The sequence below is a fragment of the Grus americana genome, chromosome 1 (genome assembly GCF_028858705.1).
Source record: "Grus americana isolate bGruAme1 chromosome 1, bGruAme1.mat, whole genome shotgun sequence".
In the NCBI taxonomy this organism is placed as follows: Eukaryota; Metazoa; Chordata; class Aves; order Gruiformes; family Gruidae; genus Grus; species Grus americana.
In genome coordinates, this window is record NC_072852.1 from 38,874,462 (window position 1) to 38,893,404 (window position 18,943).

Sequence of the window (18,943 nt, forward strand, 5' to 3'; positions counted from 1 at the left end):
AGTTCCAAGAACCCTGCATTCAGTAATATTTTTGACACTGACATGTTCTGTGAGGAACCATTTCGTCACTCGGCCTCTTTTCTGCACAGCCCAATTTTTGTCAGTCTTCTGTGTTTGAAGCACCTGTTCTTCACGTGAGGGGATCAGCTGTGCAGCATCTAATGCAGGGACAGGACATTTCCCTGACTCTCCTAATGTTGTATGAAAATCTTGTTGCCCAAAGTCTTTCTGCCTCACTTGCTGGATTCATTGCTCATTGCCCCAGAGTTGTGCCGTGCCATGGGAAGACAGGAACAGAGCAAGGAGCTGGGTGAACATTTGCTGGGCAGCCTGGAAATGTCAGCTTTGGTGGGTTTTCCTGTCTCCAGTAGTGCAGGATTTGATTCCTCCTGGTCCCGTTCTGGCTGTGGTACGTAGTCCAGCACCATACAGCTCATGAGCTGCTGAAGGGCTACATGCATTGCAGTGCCTGGAGGCACCTGCCATTAGGTCCAGCTCTCAGCTGGCACAGTCTGAGAATCACCCTGGAAGCAGCAGTGGCTTGTTGGGAACTGCTTGATGGTTTGTGCCAGGCAGAATCTGTTCAGGTTGGGTAGGTTGCTGAACTTGATTTTAAGAATTAAGACCGATCAAAAATGAACATTCTTAAGGTGTAAGCCACCTTAGTGCATTAGCACTAAGCTCCTCTCTCCATATCTGAAAGAACAGGTATGGACATGGACATGATATTTAATGCACGACTGAGTTACGGTCCTGGCTGAGCTTTGATAAGTGTTAGTGACTACTCATGTACAGGCTGCTAGCCTGTCCTCATTGCTAAGTACTATTCCTTCACCTTAGTAAAATACATTTAAAGTGATGCTGTATATCCTCACATCTGAAGTAGGCTAAACCTGTACGTATTCTGTTATTGCTGCTTACCTGCAGGTGACTTTTAAAATGCCTTTTAAGTCATTGATGTGTTAGTACTTAAATCATGCAGAATGCAGTAGCTCACTAATTCCACGATGGAAAATTGTTTGTTTGGTTAGTAGCTGTTCACAGATTAAATACTCAGTGGGATTCACATTTTAGACAACAGAAGTCAAATCACAAGATGGTCATGGGAGGAGTATTGCTGTTTTGAAAATAGTGGGGTTGTGATCTGAGTTTCTGATAAATCCATCCAACACAAGCAGTGTCCTGTTCTCTTTGTACACCAGTGCTGAGAAAGGGGTGTGTATATGTCCCCTGGGCTATCAGATTATATAGGCTAACTGGGAAACAAAATTAATACTTCCAAGAACATCTAGCTGCTGTGCTGGCATGCACTTTTCTTTTTGGTTCATTTAGGATGAATGCCTTTGCATGGTACTCAAGAAAACTGTTGGAGGTGGCATTTTTCAGATGAGAGGTAAAATCAAGGCCCTTGACCACTCGTGGTCATCAGAGTTCCCATGGCACTTTTCAAAAGAGTCGGGGTTTTGACCCTGGTGTCCTGGCCAAATTCCAGTTTGGATGATTACATCCTTCCTTCCCTGCCATGTATACACTGGATATGCTATTTTTCACCTCGTGCCCCAACTGTATGTACCATTGTCTTGTGCTGTTAAAACAGCTGCCAGACCTCATCCCAGAAATGGCTGCAGTTCGGTGCAGAGCAAAACAGATCCCTTTATAAGGTTCCCATGTCAATTCCAGTGTGTAAATCACTTTGGGATCTGCAGAGATGGAAAGGTTATTCAGAGATGAGACTATGTATTTAGATACTGTGATTGGTTTTAGTTATCTGATATATATTCTTAAGCTTTTCATAAGAAAGTCCATGTTAAACTGAGGAGTAGTACTGGTGTGACCCATCACGCAGCATCACAGGCCTCCCACAGGACATCTGGTAATGAGTTAGATTTTGATTTCTGAAGGATCACTGAGGGTTAAGAAAAATCTACTTGGAAAAAAAAAAAAAAGAAATCCACCTCAAGTGATACTGATGAGGAGATAGAGAAACATGTTTGTCACGGTGGTATCCAGGCACTTCCCAAGTTTTTTTGCTTGGAGTTTGCCCTTGTCTACTGTGTACCAATAGGTCAGGTTCAGATTGGGATTAGTTCTGTAGTCTACAGGAACTAGATGTCCTTGTCTGTATTTATGCTACTATGGGATGCTAATCAGTGAATGTATTATGCATTTTGCTCCTAAAGTCTCCATGGTTCATTGGCATCCCAAGCTCTTCCAGGAACGTAACTCCTGCACGTGAAAGACTCCCCCAGGACATTGGCAGCCCTGTAGCTGGAGTGTAGCATGGCCAAGACCACTGGGGGAAAGCACACTCCCACGTATTACTGGCCAGTGCTGTAAGTGAAGGTTCAAAATTTTAAATGGACCTACTAACTGTTTTCTGTAGCAGGGCTGGTTAAACTAAAGCTGGATCTTCCCTGCCAAAATTATCAACAGTGCAAAATTACCATGCGTCCTCTTTTCTTACCCTGGGCAGAGAGCAGCAGCCTTCTTTCCGCTGTGCTTTGTCTTCAAGGATGTGTGGATCCTGCTCTTCACCCATCTGATTACATGTCTATTGGTTGGTCCAATAGGTGGTTGACTCGTCATGGGATGAGTGTGGATGTGAAAGAAGTGTCTTCATGTATTAAGTCATGATTGGAGCTGAGCACAGAGACCTTGAGTACCTCCATAAGGGACCATTCAACCAACCCCAGCCCAAAAGGTTGGGCCCCGTCACACTTTAGGAGTAAGGAGAGGGAGGAGACATCCACAGTGCTGAGCAGGGAGCCATATGGAGCTTACGTGATATTGGGGGGGGTTCCCTCTGAGGTACAGAATGTTTATTAATAATATCCTGATGTGGAGGTCTCACAGAAGCCCTGGCTTTCTTGTCAGTCAGAAAGCTTCCTGGAACTGTGATGATGCATCTGGAAGACTCACGAAATCATCAGTTTCGGGCTTGCAAACCAGTTTACAGTTAGCAAAGCATTGTCTTTTTGACTGAGAAAAAGAAGAAAAGAAAGAAAACCAAAAAAGCCCAGTATTAGCTAAATGGAGCTAGACTGTATCATTTTCATGAGCTCTGCATTTGCTTAAGTGTAAAAAAACCCCTATATTCAGTAATAAAGGAAATTATACAATGCCGAATGAGCAAAATAACCACAAATTGCCAAGGGCATGTGCCAGCAAGGGCAGACAGGAATTAAAGTGAAAAAACATGGCTGAAAAGGCCACACATTTATTAACGTAAATGCATCTAAATTAGCCCCGAAGGCAGACATTCCTGAGAGGTGATGAAAAGCAAAGAGGCATGGGCAACTCCTTATCCCATCACTGTCCCCTACCCTTTCGAAGTGCTTGTGTAACAAACAGTGAACATCCTGGCTGTCCCACTGCCAGCGTCATCTAACCACACAGCTGAAGCAGACCTGCTTCTGCACAGATTGCCGTACTGAGAGATGGCTTGAGTTCTTCAGGAAGAGCATGAGCTGCTGTGGATCCTGCTGTCATCAGCCTTGAATGGCAGGTTGTTTTCTGCTTGCAGGTGGGGGTGTAATCCACCGCTCCCCAAGGCAGTACAGTCCCAGGGTCTTCCTATTTCCCTCTTCCTTTTTATGATCTGAGAAGATGAAGCACTCCCATAAACCCTACAAAATGCATCTGATCCTAAAATCTAAAAAACCCACTGGTGCCTAAAAACGGTCTGTCTAAGCAAACTTCCCAATCCCTCTCTTTAAAAACACCACAAAACCCCCAAATATGTCAGTAACGCACACACTTTTAAGAGCATAAAAGAAGCCAAAAATCTGACAACAATATAGACATCTTGCGTGCGTTGGTGGACAGAAAGAAATATGAATAAGGTATTTCTATGTGTTTCCTCTCAGTTCCTTGCCCATAACAGGCAGCGCAGAGCCCTCATTCACATGTGTGTGCAAGCAGGGAAGGTGGTGTGCGTTTGGTCCCCCTCTTCCCCACCATCTCTCCTTGCTATTTTCATTCTTCCATCCCATCCCTTTGGATCTTTCCCACTGTGCAACCCGACCAAACTGTTCCCTACCAGCAAAGATTCCAGAAGCCCTTAGGTGTACATGCACTGTCCCAAGCTGTACTCTTGTTTCCTCGCCCCTCCACCAAATGCTGTCCCTCCCCATGGGGTTTGCCTGGGAGAGCAGTGGGCTCTCAGCAACCTCTGGTGTCCTCAAGGTGAACACTCATGCTCCCTGGCTCCCTTCTCAAGATAAAGTCTTGCTTGAGGCTAGGCTAGTCACAGGCATGGATCGTGGTGACATTTAGGTGCCTGCTGACCACCAGCAGAAGGGCCTTGCTCCACACCATCAGTAGCTCCCATCATACCCGTTAATATCTAGAGTATCAGGGTGTCCTTGGCCACATTGCTGCCAATGCTAAAATGATCTTGCAGCTGCCGTTAAGTGATCTGGTGCTGATATAATACCTGATCTCATGGAGGCGTATTATGTTCAGCTGCAAATCAAGCTTCTGTCTACCCAGCATACCTAATTCCTAGAAAGGGTGTATCTCTCTGTGCCAACTACAGCAGCATTTGGAGGCCAACTATCCTGCTCCTTCATCTAGCAAGCTGCTTTCACCTCTGCTGCCAGGACCACCTAGCCACCAATGCTACCAACTGGTGTATTTTTGGCACGTCCCAAACCACATAGGTTCCAAGCACAATAATATGTGACCAGTTGGGAAACTGAAGCATTTACCTCTTTGGGTAGACTCTGCAACTGGTTTGAACCAAGGGCAGAATTTAGCCAAGAACAGGATATAGCTTCATTTTGCGTGGCATGAAAAATCAGGTTTTGTCACTTAAGCAACAGAAACAACAAAAGATGGAAGAGTTATCGGGAACTGAAAGTAAATACCAAGCAGTCTTATTCTCTGAAATGACCTGTGTTTGGTAAAATGTTCACAGGCACTCCTTAGCAACCCTAACGTTTAAAAGTGGGCCGCTTTCCAAGTGGCGTATGGAGCGAGGAAACCACTTTAAGCTGTATGAGGGAGTGGGGCTGTAGTAGGGTGCTCCAGGCACTGCATTCTTGATGTGGTATTGCGTTTCAGTACTATTATGAAAAAAGCTGCAGGGGATTTGCGTGCATACCTAACACACATACCTTTGATGTTCACATTGTTAGATCCAAGCAACAAATAGGATCTTCAGGTCAGATGTAGCTTCCAAAAGGCTATTAAATAACGGTAGCTAGACAGTCAGGTAATTGTCCTGTAAAAATTACAGTCAAATTCTTCTCTCCTAGACTGGGCTAAAGTCACGAGTCTGTCCAGGGACATAAATAGAACAACTCCAAAATTACACCAGGATTATCAAGAGCAGAATCTCTTTCTCCCTCCCTGTTTTCCCCCATCTTTCAGGCCAGGGGAGGCACGTGTACACAGACATTGTTCATATTTCTGCTGCTGTCGAGAGGCTGATGATAGGATATTGTAGACTTTGACTTTGCAATCTTTTAGTGAATGGTTTCTAGCTGGTTAAAAGAGAAAATTGTTTTGCCGCCATCTTATAAAATATGTTACTGTGTCACGCAGATTTCACAATGATGCATGGGACGAAATTGCTTTTAATGAGTGAATAGTAAAAGCACACCAGAAATGCAAAGCAAAGCAATGGGTTTTTTCTGCTTTGCAGGGAGTGTCTACAAATCATGCCTTTGGACATAATGAATGTAATTTCCATTTAAAAAATAACAGTGTGAACTGAATTCAGTATTTAACATACCATGTACCAGAATAATCCCAAAATGTATCAAGTCAGGAAGTGGATTAATTACAACATTCGCTACCAAGCCCCTGGTATAGTTCATGTACGTGGAAAATGTATTTCTGTTTTGGACACTGACTTCTTTATAAAACTGTGCCAGGATGTCAGCAGGCTCTGGTCAGACCCTGACAGACACTCTTAGCAGCGTCAGTTTCCTGGAGGCAGTAATAATTATCAAATCTATTCGATAGACAGACAGCTATCAGACATCTGTATATCCCAGACGTACAAAAACATCCCCAGCCAACCATGTGGCTACCAATGGGTCTGCTCAGACAAAGAAGTTCAAGAGAAGTGCCTCAGGCCAGATCCTCAGCTGCAGAAAATCAACCAGCCCTTCCTTGCGCTGTGTGCCTTTTCTTTGGAGGAAAACCCTGCTCAGCCATCACAGGGCAACGGGAGGTCATGGAGGCAGTGGGCTGGATGGGAAGGGGAAGCTCCTGCAGGAGTTTAGGGCCAGGCTTGGGGATGACCACATAAGCTCTGTACAAGATGCTTTACATCTCTGAAGGGGCAGAAGTGGCTGTGTAAAAGAGGCTGCCTAGATCCCTCATATCCGTACCCCAGACAAGGGGACAGATGGCTCTTCCTGACAGGATCTAGAGTTGTGTCTGTGCTCAGCGAGCTGAACAGTGCCTGGACACAGCCGCAAGCACTGCCCTGCAGTCGTCTGTGCTGTGCAATCGGGGGCCTTCTCTCTTTCACCGTCTTGTCCTCTGCCACCTAACCTGCTGCCTGTGTGTGGTTAAGGAAATAGCATGGCCCAGGGGCTCTTCCCTCTAGGCAGCGTGGAAAAGACAACCACGTACAGGAGGAGGAAAGGTGGTATGGATGCAAGCCGGGCTGTGAACCTGGACTGGATTGTTTTCTCCTCTAGGTGAAGTCTGTAGGTTTCCTAGGCAGATCATCATCTCCTGCACCTGCCTTTACACAGTGCCTGTTCTGATGTTTCCTCCTCTGGTTGAGATGTGCCTTGCTAAAACACAAAGTGCAAATTCCTGGAGGCAGCAGCACTTTTAGCATGCAGCTAAACTGAAGAAATATGTCACAGGCTGCCACTGGGAAATACCCAAGGGATGACACTGAGACTCCTTGGCTTAAACCGCTACCTTCGAGGCAGTTTGAATGACTACCTGCCCAGGGTAGAGAAGATGCCCAAGGGCTGAGGGAAGTGCGTATTGTGTTTTCACCAGTATCCTCCTCCAGGGGCTGTTGTGAAGACGTGCAGCTCGGGGCTGTGGCATGGCCATTGCAGCAGCAATCTGGTGGAGATGAGGGGCAGGGGGCAGAGCTGCCGCTGGACGCTGCTGGGATACCACCGTGTCCCTGGGCTGCCCTGCGGAGCAGGTTACACCTTGTTTTCTGTCACTGCCACTTCAGTTCTTTTTCCATCCCTGCCTCTAGGCTTGGCCCTGTTGCTGGCAAAAGCTTTCATAGGCCTGGAAATGAATTTGATTGTTTGTATCTAAACCTACACTGTGGAAAATGGGCTGTGCATGTTTTCCAGTCTCTAAATGACATAAGGACACTGTTACTGAATGAGTTAAGGTCTTTTGTGACCTTAAAATGAGGAGGAGAATGAACGCAGGAGGCCAGAAAGAGAAGCGTTGCCTGACAATAGGAACTGCCCCTGGTTTTTTGGTCTGTATGGCAGGAGGTGCCTGAGCAAAAAGAGAGGGAAGACTCTAAAACAAAAGTTAGAACCGGATGGTAATGTGATACGGTGCTTTTCACCTCTAGGTCATCAATTCAAATCTAGCCTGTTTAGTAGTGACCAAAAATCATTTCCACATGGGCCAAGAGAAATGCATGCCGAACACAGGGGTTGCTGTATCCAAACAGACAAGATGATAGTCTGGAGATAAACAGTTGCACAGTAGTTACTTGTCTGGAGAAGTCTGCAAGGTATAAAGCTAAGTAGTTTGTGATCGGTTTATATCCCTGAATCCCGAGGACTTGGCTTCTTTGCAAATAACTTATCATTTATTTCTGTCTACCAAAATGTAGGGTTTTTTCCTTACGCTATAACTAAGAATAACTGGAACCTCCCATTTGGCATTCTCAATAGTCTGTCTGTGTAGGGAGTTATAAATAAACAGTTACATATGATGTTCGCCAGACAAAAGAGCCAGCTCACGTTTCCTTAGGTGCATATCAGGAAAACCTCAATGCTGAGCTGTGTACTAGAATTACTCTGAAAGGCAGAAGTTGCTGCCTAATATTTTAGCAGAAAAATGCACAGGGTGCTGAACTAAACCCGAGCAAAATGCATCAGGAAAGCTTATCAGATACATGATGGATGATAACGAAGTAACAGGGGAACCCAACAGAGCTGCAGTGACTCTGAAGAAGAGCAGTCAGCACCAACAGATCCTCATGCTGACAAACTGTATTTATTTTAGCTGAGTATGCCAATTTAAACTTTGCTTATAGTATTGAACCACAGATACAAGGCTCATTAAATAGCTATTTCATAAGCTGCACTACCCTAAGTATTTTATGGAAATGTAACCAATACTGGCTGAAACATAAAAATTAATAGCATCTATCAAGAGCACTGAACTAACAGCTACTGTGCTTTGGATTTTGATTATATCCTTGATAAACTCAGTGGGGTATTGTTGTGCTTGAACTAACAGTTTGGCTAGCAGATGAAGAAAAATTGTGGGGTTTTCCTTCTCATTCTAACCATTAAATTTGTACTTACCAAGATCGGTAATGGTGGGAAATCTACCATTGGGAGGAAGGGTGGATCGAAGCAACTGAAAAATAACGGGCTATACGAGTGTAAAAGAAAACATAATTTGTTTTTTAATACATTTCTTTCATGGTTTTTATCCTCTCAGAACATAAAACCATTGCAAATGTAGCAACTTACAGGCGTTTTGTAGTAAAGGTAGCTTTCTGTAAACAAAACGGGTGAAATCCTAACACTGCTGAAGTCAGTTGTTTGACTTCCATTGGATGTATACATACCTGACTGAATGTAAGTGCCAGTGCCTGAGTTTTCAGGCTATCAAAAGAGTCATTTGAAGCCAATTAAAATATAAAATTTTGTTGCCAGTCAAATAACTATTAAAAGTCACTTTGTTCGCTTGGAAAACTCTGATGCTCTCTGCTCTCCTCCACAAGTGGAATAGAAGTACTATTTACTTTGTCATCAGCTAAAGTTATTGGTACAGCTCCTGAGATGTTGCAGGGTTTTCCAGCAGCAGTCAGGGGAGGTCAGTTTAATAAGCTAATAAATATTTTTTGAATGACCTGACTTTGTATTTGGTATTAAAAACTCAGAGGAGTGCCAAGTAGGATAGAAAATAAAGAATAAAAGTTCCACAGATTTTGCCAAAATTCTCCACAGATTACTATTAGCCTCATTTATGAGACTGCACAGAGGACTGTGAAATCTCCTTTGAACTCTAAGGGCCAGATGGTTTTGCTGTTAGATCCTAATGACCCACAGCAGAGTGCGTACACATACACCACGGTTGCCAGTTGACTGCAAACATGCGATGGAGGCAGGAGAATTCATGACCTGTGCTTCCAAAACACAAGCCATTCCCACCTGGGCAGAGGGGGCATCCCCTCTTGTTATTGATGGCTTTAAAAAGCATTTCTGCTATCCCCTGGAAAGGAAGAGCATTTCTGAGGCCAGCCGTGAGCATACCTGGATCAGGGGAGCGAACAGCAGGCGTGCCGTCCTGTGCCGTCTGGGGTGGATCCCTGCTGACGGTCACGACGCTGAAAGTAGCTTTTGCCCAGGAGCGAGGGCTCTCTCGCAGGCTGCGTGGGCCCCCGGTCCCAGCCTTGTATCGCTCTGTGCTGGGAGAGGGAGGGAAAGGCTGGACTCGAACCAATTAAAGCTGTAGGGCAGAACAGTAGTTACTCTGCTGTCATATGGAACTGCTTGGAAGACATGATTTATTTTGGATTATATTGGTTTCAACTGGTATAATATGAACTTCCTGATTTTTCGAGGATATGTAGACAAAAAGACTAAATATGGTTTTACTCATCTTTTAATTTAGAACTACAAGTGTTTGGGTGACCTATGAAATTATTTTAATGATCTCTGCACAACACTGAGCTGTCAGCACTATAAATGTCATCCTAACTGGGTATTAGTTTCCATCATGGTCATTTAATCTCACCAGCAGAGCTACCTCCATGTGAATGTCTTGTCTGTGTCAAGCTGTGGGAATAAAACAGAGAGTCACTGTTGCCAAGAAGCATCAGTCAAACATCTTCATAATACTCAGTTTGAAGAAGACGACACGAACACAAGATCCAGGAGCAGCTTGCCCTTGGAGCTTCAGTCACAGCAGTCAGGGGATGATTTGCATTCAGACCAGTGCTTTTATCTCTGATCGTTCAGAATGTGTTCCAGCATTGCTCATACTAGTTGACATAGATTTACCCTTATCCTTCCTTATTTTTATAACGCTGTGAGAAGTCACAGGGTAAGAAGCACTCCAGCGAATGAGAAGTGTGACAAATTGAATTTGATACAACTTTTGACCGCTGGTACAAGATGAATATGGACTCATCACATGAGGCTGCTCTTTTGTTCTTGTGGAGAAGGCAAAGAAATTGTTTGACCAGTGAGTGTATAGGCTATAAGAATACATCTAAGTTATTGACAAAGATTAAAGTAACAGAATTCGAAAATAAAATAAAATGAGGGATGTGGTGACAGAGGAGGAGTGGAAGAAGTGTCTTGTAGAAGATAACCAGTTGGGCTTTGAACATCCAAAACTTCAGCAAAGATAACACCACCAAAACTTCGTGTACTTTCCTCTTCAGGCAGTTTTTTTTCTGTTCAAAGTTAGGAGTTAGTTTTAAGTTATTATCTTTTGCCTTAGCTCACATTTTTAATAGTTTAAAGATGGCAAAAGAAATTCTGCTGTATTTTGGATTTGTTCTTGTATGATAGACATTTAAATGACATGGTCATAGGATTTTTCCAACACTGTCACTTGTTCTTTCTGTCTCATGCAGATTTAAGAAAGCTACTTAAGGTTGATTTGTACTAGCATAAGATGTAAAAAAACCTGAATTCTGCTTTCAAGCGGATGGAATTACAGCTGATACATATTCAATGTACAATAGCTGTTTTTTAAACTTAGGATAAAAAATAAAATGTGAAAATCCTGTGGTGCACAAAGCACCCCTTACATATGATCACTGATAGAAGCGAGAGAGCCTCCGGCAGAGCAGGTCTGCCACCTTACTCTGCAGACTCCGGGACGGATACTTAATAGTTCAGAGCTCTCGTGTCTTGCATACAACTTTATTTTGCTCCAAAGCACCTTTTTAAAGTCTCTTGTCCTTGGCTTTTTAATGGTTCCAGTCTTTTCCATAACCAAGACAGATTCTCTTTCTTTCCAGCTAGTTGAACATGCAGTTGCAACACTCTTTTGAATCAGAGGTGTCTCCTTTGAAGCCCTGAAAAGATCTCTTAGTGAACACAAAGCTCAGCGAGTTGAGGCGTTTGTATCTATAGCGTGTCAAAAAGTTTCCAAAGGCGTCACATCCACAGCAGTGAAAGGAATGAAAGGGGGTGCTTGGGAAATTTCTCATTATTCCCATACGCCTCAGTTCTTCTGGTGTGGGGTGACCTAAGTGAGGGGACACTGCAATCCTCGCAGGACTGGACCTCGCTGGATTTATTCAGCCCGCATTCATCCAGATCGCTCTCCCATTCAGCCAGGCTGAATCGGGAAAAGCGATGCCCCTGAAAACCAGCGCTTGCAGTGATTCAGCCGCCACAAGCCGGAGCCCTCGGCGTGACACGAGTGGGCACGGCTCCCGGCGTGTCGGTGGTGTGTGCCGTTAATACCGGCCGAGGGGCTGAGCTTTTGAGCTTTCATAGCTGTGCTGCTTCCATTTAAGGGAGCAGGCGTTCCCTTAACACACGCTGAACTCCAGATCCCAAATCCAGGGGAAACCTAGCCAGCAGTAAGCAAGCACTGCCAGGGAGCTCTCGACATGAAGCACTACGATAGCAAAGGTCTTGAATGACTAAGATTCTTGAAAGCCTTGGTCAGTATCAGAGACGGTTTCCAACTGGGCAAAGTACAATATTTTCCCTCTGCTTTTTATGAATGGCTGGATGGGATTGTGCTGGAGTCAGAGTCCCCTGCGAAAGCCATTCATAAAAATAACAACAAAACAAAACAAACACAGACACAAAACTTTGTAGGTCCAGTCTGGAGCCACTGGGTGCCAGAGGCTGGGAAAACACGCTGGCAGCTCGAGCCCCAGCTATCACTGAAAGTATTCAAGGGGCTTTTTGGTGGTCTGAAAAGTATGAAGTGCTGTGTAGAAGGGCAGCTGGTAGAATTACTGTGACACATACTAGGCAGAAAGCCAGAGCTGGCCTTGTTTCAGACATTGTCTTTCCTCTCATTGAAGTGTCAGGACCTAATTCATGGAAAATTTGGTGAGTTGGCAGCTCTTTCAGAAGATTTCATTGAGCTACAGTGTGTGAGAGTCACATGAATGCAGAGTGCACGGCCAAAAATATATGGGGATTTCTGAGCAGGAGAAAACAGTCAGCCTCTAAGAATGTCTGCAGATTTCATGTGGTTTGGGAGTAAACACGTGTACAGGTGTGATCAGCAGGCAAAAAAAGAAAAATAAAGTGGGAAAGCACTAGTGGCAGATTACTGAAGAGCTCACTAAGTTCTGTAATTACGAGGGATTCCTTTGAAACAAATCATTCCTTTGTCCAAGGGCAGAAAATGTCCATTAATGAGTTCAGGGCTTGCAGTCCACCTGGAGAAGGCATCAGTAAAATGTGTGCCTTGGTAATAGCTTCTCCATTGCGAGGGAATTTAATGGAAAAGAAGTGGGTCCACCCTGAAGTTTAAAGATGGACCCAGTCATCACATAGTTTTTTTCTCATATTTATTTGGGAGCAGAACTTGGAGCCTGAGGCACAGATACAAAAATATAACAGCAACAGGATTCCACTGAATTAGAAAAAGACTGAAAATAAACAAAGCATCTCTTGTTAAAATGAGATGCTTGTAGTGAGCAGTCTGAATTGAATCGGTTACATTTAATTTACATTTTCATTGATCCTTCCCACTGAAATATTGCTCTGAAAGGCCAGTTACACTAAACTGTTTATTCAGAAATATTCTAGTTATTTCCTACTACACTGTCATGAAAATTAGGTTTTTGGCCACGCAGAGGGACAGCATGTTGGCTTCTGCCCAAGCGAGGCACTGAAATCACGGCTGGGATTAGGAACAGGCAGGAAGGAAGGGCAGGAAGAAAATAATTGGGTCCAATTCATATACTTTGAAAACAGAGAGTCCGGGGAGGGGGGGGAAGGCAGCAGCTTTACCCCACTGAAATAAGAAAAGCCCTTTTGTGCTCTCAGTGTCAGGATTTCATCCTTTATCTGTGGTCTTATTGTTCCGTGCTGCTCCTAGCACCCACAAGGGTCGTCACATCACCTGGGTGGTGGTGGTGTATTTTAAGCACACCTGTGTTAGTTCCTGCTCCTCCCCTGGGGCGGGGATGGAGGGCACTGGCACCTTGGTGGGTTTCCTGACTCGCATGGGGACTGTGTTTCCCATTCCCAGGTGGGAGCAGCCAGAGAGACCTGCTGAGGAGCCGTGGCTGTGCCACCAGGTCCTGTGAAGGCAGATGGACACGGCCTCCACTTCTCCCTGCCACGTGCCCAACCAGCCCAGTGATGGGCATTCGTGAAATCATGTCAACAGGCTCACGAGGGTCAGCACATCATTTCCTTCATTCAGCTAGAGGTCCCAAACCAGAGCTTCCCAGGGCTGGAGCCGCTGCCCGTCCCAGCCCATGCTGGCTTCGGCAGGTCAAGTGGGAATCCCTGGCTCGGGGATGGGGATATGTGTCCGTCACCTCTCTGCCTGAGCCAGGCTTCCCCACAGCAGGACACTCCGCTCATGACTGAAAGACTGTGGAAAGAGAGCGTAAAGGGAGACAACAAAATCTAGTTACAAAATTAGGCCAGACGTAACATGCTAAATTAGAATTCACCTTGGTTTTAATTACACAAACCTAACATATTCCTCTGCATCCACAGCAATCTGAACTACTTCAGAGCAAGGTCGTATAGACAAGTGTAGGAGAGGTTGGGTATGAGAGCTGGGTATATTCATCACTCCATTTCTGAATGTGGGCTTTGCCTATGTTTTATTTCTATTGCTGAAAACCTTTTTCTAAGCATCTGTGAAATCACTGTGAAGTGGCCTCAGCAAATTTTGTTTCTCACCATGTTTTTGTTTTACTTTTCAGCCTCAACAAGTGGTTCAAAAGAAGCCTGCTCAGGTAAGAAAAGCTAATTTAAATTCTTTAAACTACTTCAAATGAAGTAATTCTTCAGTATTTAAACTGGTCTCTTTTGCTGTAAAGAATGAAGGGAAATACATCAATCGTATGAGCTGGGGGACAGCTATTGTCTTGCTAGGCACAGCCACCAGAACAATTCATATGGTGGCCCTTGGGAATGAGAGGAGGAAGCAGTGAACAGTGCTTGCTCAGAAATGTCCTCTTTCTGCAGTGGCCACCTTGCGATGATAATGCAGGCAGGCAAGCACACATCTGGTACAAGTCCAGCATGTGATAGGTATCTCTGTGAGTCCTGAACGTGGGTACTGGGGACTGCTACAGCACAGAGTGGGCACAGGTATAAAACCCTTCTCCCCACTGGTCTAAGAGAGTCTCTAAATGCAATCCAAAAAAAAAAAAAAAGGGCTGAACTTGGTAACGAGACTGGATCCATTGTAAAGACTAACACATTTGAACAACTTCTGTTGGATGGTATTATTATTCTTTTAATACCTTGGACAAAGCTAGGGTGTCATTAAACTGGTCAAACACTGCATCTGTGATCATCTCCACGTTGTTTCCCCAGCCCACCCCATGTTAAAAAAAAAAACAAACCCAAACACCCTAACTCTGCCACTTTGATCTGTATGCACCCACAGAGAAAAGCTTGTGTGCATGGGAGCAGGTCTGTCCCTGCCCAGCAGAGTCCATGGGCTGTGCTGCGGTACCTCGGTGGATATGAGTGATTGCTGAGTCAAGAGCGTAAAGGGTCCATTGCTTTTCTGGAAAGAGGTCTGCTTTCACAAGGGAATAATCCTTTTCTTTTTCCACCTTCTGGTTTTAATATGTTGTTGTACAGTGTACATTATTGTAATGTCTACTGTAATCTGAATTAGGAGCCGTTACATAAGAAACAGAAAATATCGTAGCTGTGAGTTGAAGGGGTGAAATGATGTAACTCTGAAAAGCATGCGCAGGAATTCGGTTTCTACAAAAAAAAAATCAATACAATCACAGCAATGATGAATCCGTGGCACTAGCAATAATATTAATGTCTCCAAATGGGGGATAAAACATACAGGGTGAATGTAGTAGTATTTTCAAGTGAGGTAGGTTTTGCAAGGAGATGTAATGTCTTTTATTAGGCCGGCTTATGCAAGAAACACAACATCAGTCCCCAAGGACTTACCATCTATAACCTTCTAACTACACCACACAATTCAAAACACACCAAGTTGTTCTAATAAAAGATATTTCCTCTCCCTGGTCTCGCTTACATCCTTCAACTGTTACGGCCGCCATCAGGCTATTCCTACTACAACATGGTAGTAAATCTGCCTGTGGGCACAAAGCCAGCCATCTCCTCCGTGGCACCTGAGAGACAGGGAGGCTTAAACCCTGCCGTGCAAAGGAGGCCAAATCCAGGAGGCAAAGGCTCCGGGAGGCTGTTCGTGTTGCGGTTTCCTCTGGTACACAGCAGAGCTCATCCCCACTGCCATCAGTGGGATAAAGGAGTCTAGAGCCGGTGGCTCTGCCCGCAGCCCAGCCTGGCAGAAGCCATAGCTGCTGACGGCACACGTGGTGCTGCTACAGCTCTCTGATCTCCCCGGGCACTCACTCCTGCGAGTGTTTTGTTTGTACGAGCCGTAGCGCAAGAGAGGAGGAAATGGCTGCGACTGAGGCTGGGCTGGGGTGTGGGAGGACAAAGAGGAGACCCGGGTCTCCATCTTTTGGTAGCAGAACAAAGTAAGGGCAGATATAATTGATGGCGAAATGATGTAGGCGTTTGAACCGAAGCACCAGGGCTCCCTGTATAGATCTTCCTGTCCCTTCTTTCCCGAAGCGGTGACTCCAGTGGGGATGCCGCAGGGTGTTTCAGCCAGCCGGATGCGGCCGCTGCTGCACAGTGCCTCGACAGCATCTCCGTGGTCAGAGACAGAGAGAGAGAAAAGGAGGCCCTTTGACATTCCCGTTAGTAATGGAAATGTTTGTATAGAAAATGAGGAGGCACAGAAGAATGCATGAAAGGAGAGAGAGGGCTTTTTAGAAATCCCCAGTCATCACAACACGACTAGTGAAATTACACTCTTTAAATTATTTGTGTGCCATGTCTTCACTCAGAGAACATTTCTTTCTTTTTTTTTTCCTTCCAGTCCTTGGCCTGGGGGATGTTCAGTGAAATCATCAACTTGTCTTTAACCCTTCCTGGTTTTAATAGGCCCTGCTCCCACGCTTATGATCGCACAACATTGTGGTTTTGCTGGGTGTGGGTGCATGCCAGAGAACAAAAACTGTCGCTGTGTGCAAGCGCTCATGACAGTGTCTTCCTGAGGCTGAAAGAAGGAGAGGTAAAACGGTGTAATTCCTGGGACGATCAGGAACTTCATGGTGCTGGGTTTCACTTAAGTCCAGTTGCCGTTCTCCGTTTTCTTTTTACACTACTGAATTCCCCTTTAAAGGAGGGAGGTTCAGACTCAGAATTAACAACAAGAACATGAGCTCATGCAGGCTTCCTAATCTGAGCTGTCTAAGGAAATAGTGATAAATTATATAAACATGGGGACTACATGGAAGTTCATGGAGGATAATGTAAATCTTACACTACATTCAGAGGAATCTCTTCCTTTTCCATCTGTTTCCTTCAAAATATCCTCCCAGATGGCTTTACCATGTGGCAGTCTGGATTAAGTTAGAAATGTATCCTTTCTTCATCAGTGGGGACTGTAGACGTTAGAGTCGAGAACTGCTGTGTGATGGTGAGCATGTTCCCCCAGCCTGCCTTGGTAAAAATGGCAGAAACTCTCGGTCAGGTTTTGCCCCTGAGTGCCGTGTCTTGAATTTTGGTTTATTCTCACAGATTTCTATGAGCGTTAGTTTAGATCACTATTACTCTTGTTACTGTTGCTAGTACCTGTGCCTCTTGGGTTTGTGTCATTTTGAAAAATACAGAAACGGCAAGACCGGATAAAATTAGTATTTAATGAGTAAAAGCTCTGTTCCCATCACTGCTTCCCAGATTTTAAGCATCGTGCAGGGCTCCACCGTGCTCTAAATCTCTTTATGGATATCTGCCATGCAGGGCCATGCAGATGCCTGTATAAACTTCTCCAATATCTTCAAACATCCCCAGACCTCTGAAGATTTCCCATCACGCAGACGATAAATGCAACAGTAAAATCCACCGGAAATCTATGCACCCATATCATTAATACAAACCGTTAACTACTATGGTCTGTACACATCTTTGTGATGATCACTGACGCATACTCTCACACTTCTTTGGGAAAATGAGGAAAAGATAGCCAGCCTAACTGCGTGACATTGGTTAAGTTTAGCACCTTCACATAAATATGTGCCTAAACCTCAAAAACAAGGTGCTCCTTTGAAATCTGCTCTGTCTCCAAAGAACGGACGGCCAGATCTTACAATCATGATGTAGTAATACTCTTACTGAGGTGTGCAAATAAACAGTCAGAATAGAAATAGAAATTTCTCCATTTCCTCATTTTTAAGCTATTTGTAGCAGCCGTAGCCTCAGCCATATGGGGGAGTTACACTCTTAAGTAATACAAAGGAAATAGATATTTTTAGGAAAATATCATGAAAGCTATCAAAGTTTTCTGGAAACAGGACATGTTTTATTTTTAACATTTCTGGAGAGAAACTATGAGTGTAGAACAGCCCTTTGAAAATCTTCTTATAATCTCTTTGGGAGGTCTGTTAAAATCTGAAATCCTTGCTAATCCTTTGTATATGAGTCCGAAAGACTCATATCAGTCAGAAAGACAGTGTATCAGAAAAGTACACATAAAGTGTACAGACAAGTGTACACAAAGAAGCGTACAGAAGAAGGACACCAAAGGCATACATAAAGTGTACTTTTCTGCCTAATGCTAAAGCATTAGATGCTTTTAAAACAACATCCAAAAAAAATCAAATCCCAACAAGAATAAAAGCTAAAAAAGTGTTATTTTGTATAGGAAAGAAAATGCAGATTTGCTGTATTTTTTCCTATTACTCAGTTCTTAGTCTTGATATCAGTAAAGTTATGCATGTTAATTAGTCATAATATACATACACCTCACAGCCTCAAGTTATATGTGTTCCCCAGCTGCATCCGTCACATATGCCTACTCAATGTAGCACACAGCAAATGCTAAAAGTGGCAGACAGGCTCTGCAGCCCAGGAGCTACATGGATGACTCACACATTCATATGCAGCCCAAAAGCAGCCCAAAAGCAGCAGACTTTGTGAGCAGAGCTGAGCCTGGGAGCCGTGGTGGTTGTGTGGCAGGTCCGATGCGCTGGGACACCCTGGCCGGCGGGCCCACGGTGCACGTGCTGCATCGCCTCTCTGTGCCGTGCAATAAATCTGCACTTCCACAAGCTTCAGGCTTTCTGCGTACGTGCTAGCCACCACATGTGGATTTATTTTTATTCCCTTCTGGGAAATCCCAGAGAGAAGTATAGTAGAATTACTCCAGACATCCACGTTAGCAGGTTGAAAAGAAACTTCCAGTGTCACAGGCAAAGTGGTAAATCCTGCGCCCATGCAGGTGCACATACACATCTGAGAGAGTGTGTGCCACTGTCCAAGCCCACCGTGCATCCTGCCAAGCCAGGAATATTAGAATCATAGAATCATTGAATGGTTTGAGTTGGAAGGGACCTCAAAGATCATCTAGTTCCAACCCCCCTGCCATGGGCGGGGACACCCTCCGCCAGACCAGGTTGCCCAAAGCCCCATCCAACCTGGCCTTGAACACTTCCAGGGATGGGGCATCCACAGCCTCCCTGGGCAACTTGTTCCAGTGTCTCACCACCCTCATCGTAAAAGCTGTGTTGTGT

The 18,943-nt window shown here is 44.6% G+C and overlaps 1 protein-coding gene across 2 annotated transcripts in view; it reads left to right on the plus strand.

The window, feature by feature from the left end:
• The window catches only part of HMGA2 (high mobility group AT-hook 2), a 171,243-nt gene that overhangs the window by 121,576 nt on the left and 30,724 nt on the right, over positions 1–18,943 (plus strand). For both annotated transcript variants that reach the window (XM_054813117.1, XM_054813116.1), the window contains one exon: positions 14,063–14,095. In XM_054813117.1, the coding sequence (XP_054669092.1) occupies positions 14,063–14,095 (33 nt within the window). The remainder of the gene's footprint in view (positions 1–14,062; positions 14,096–18,943) is intronic.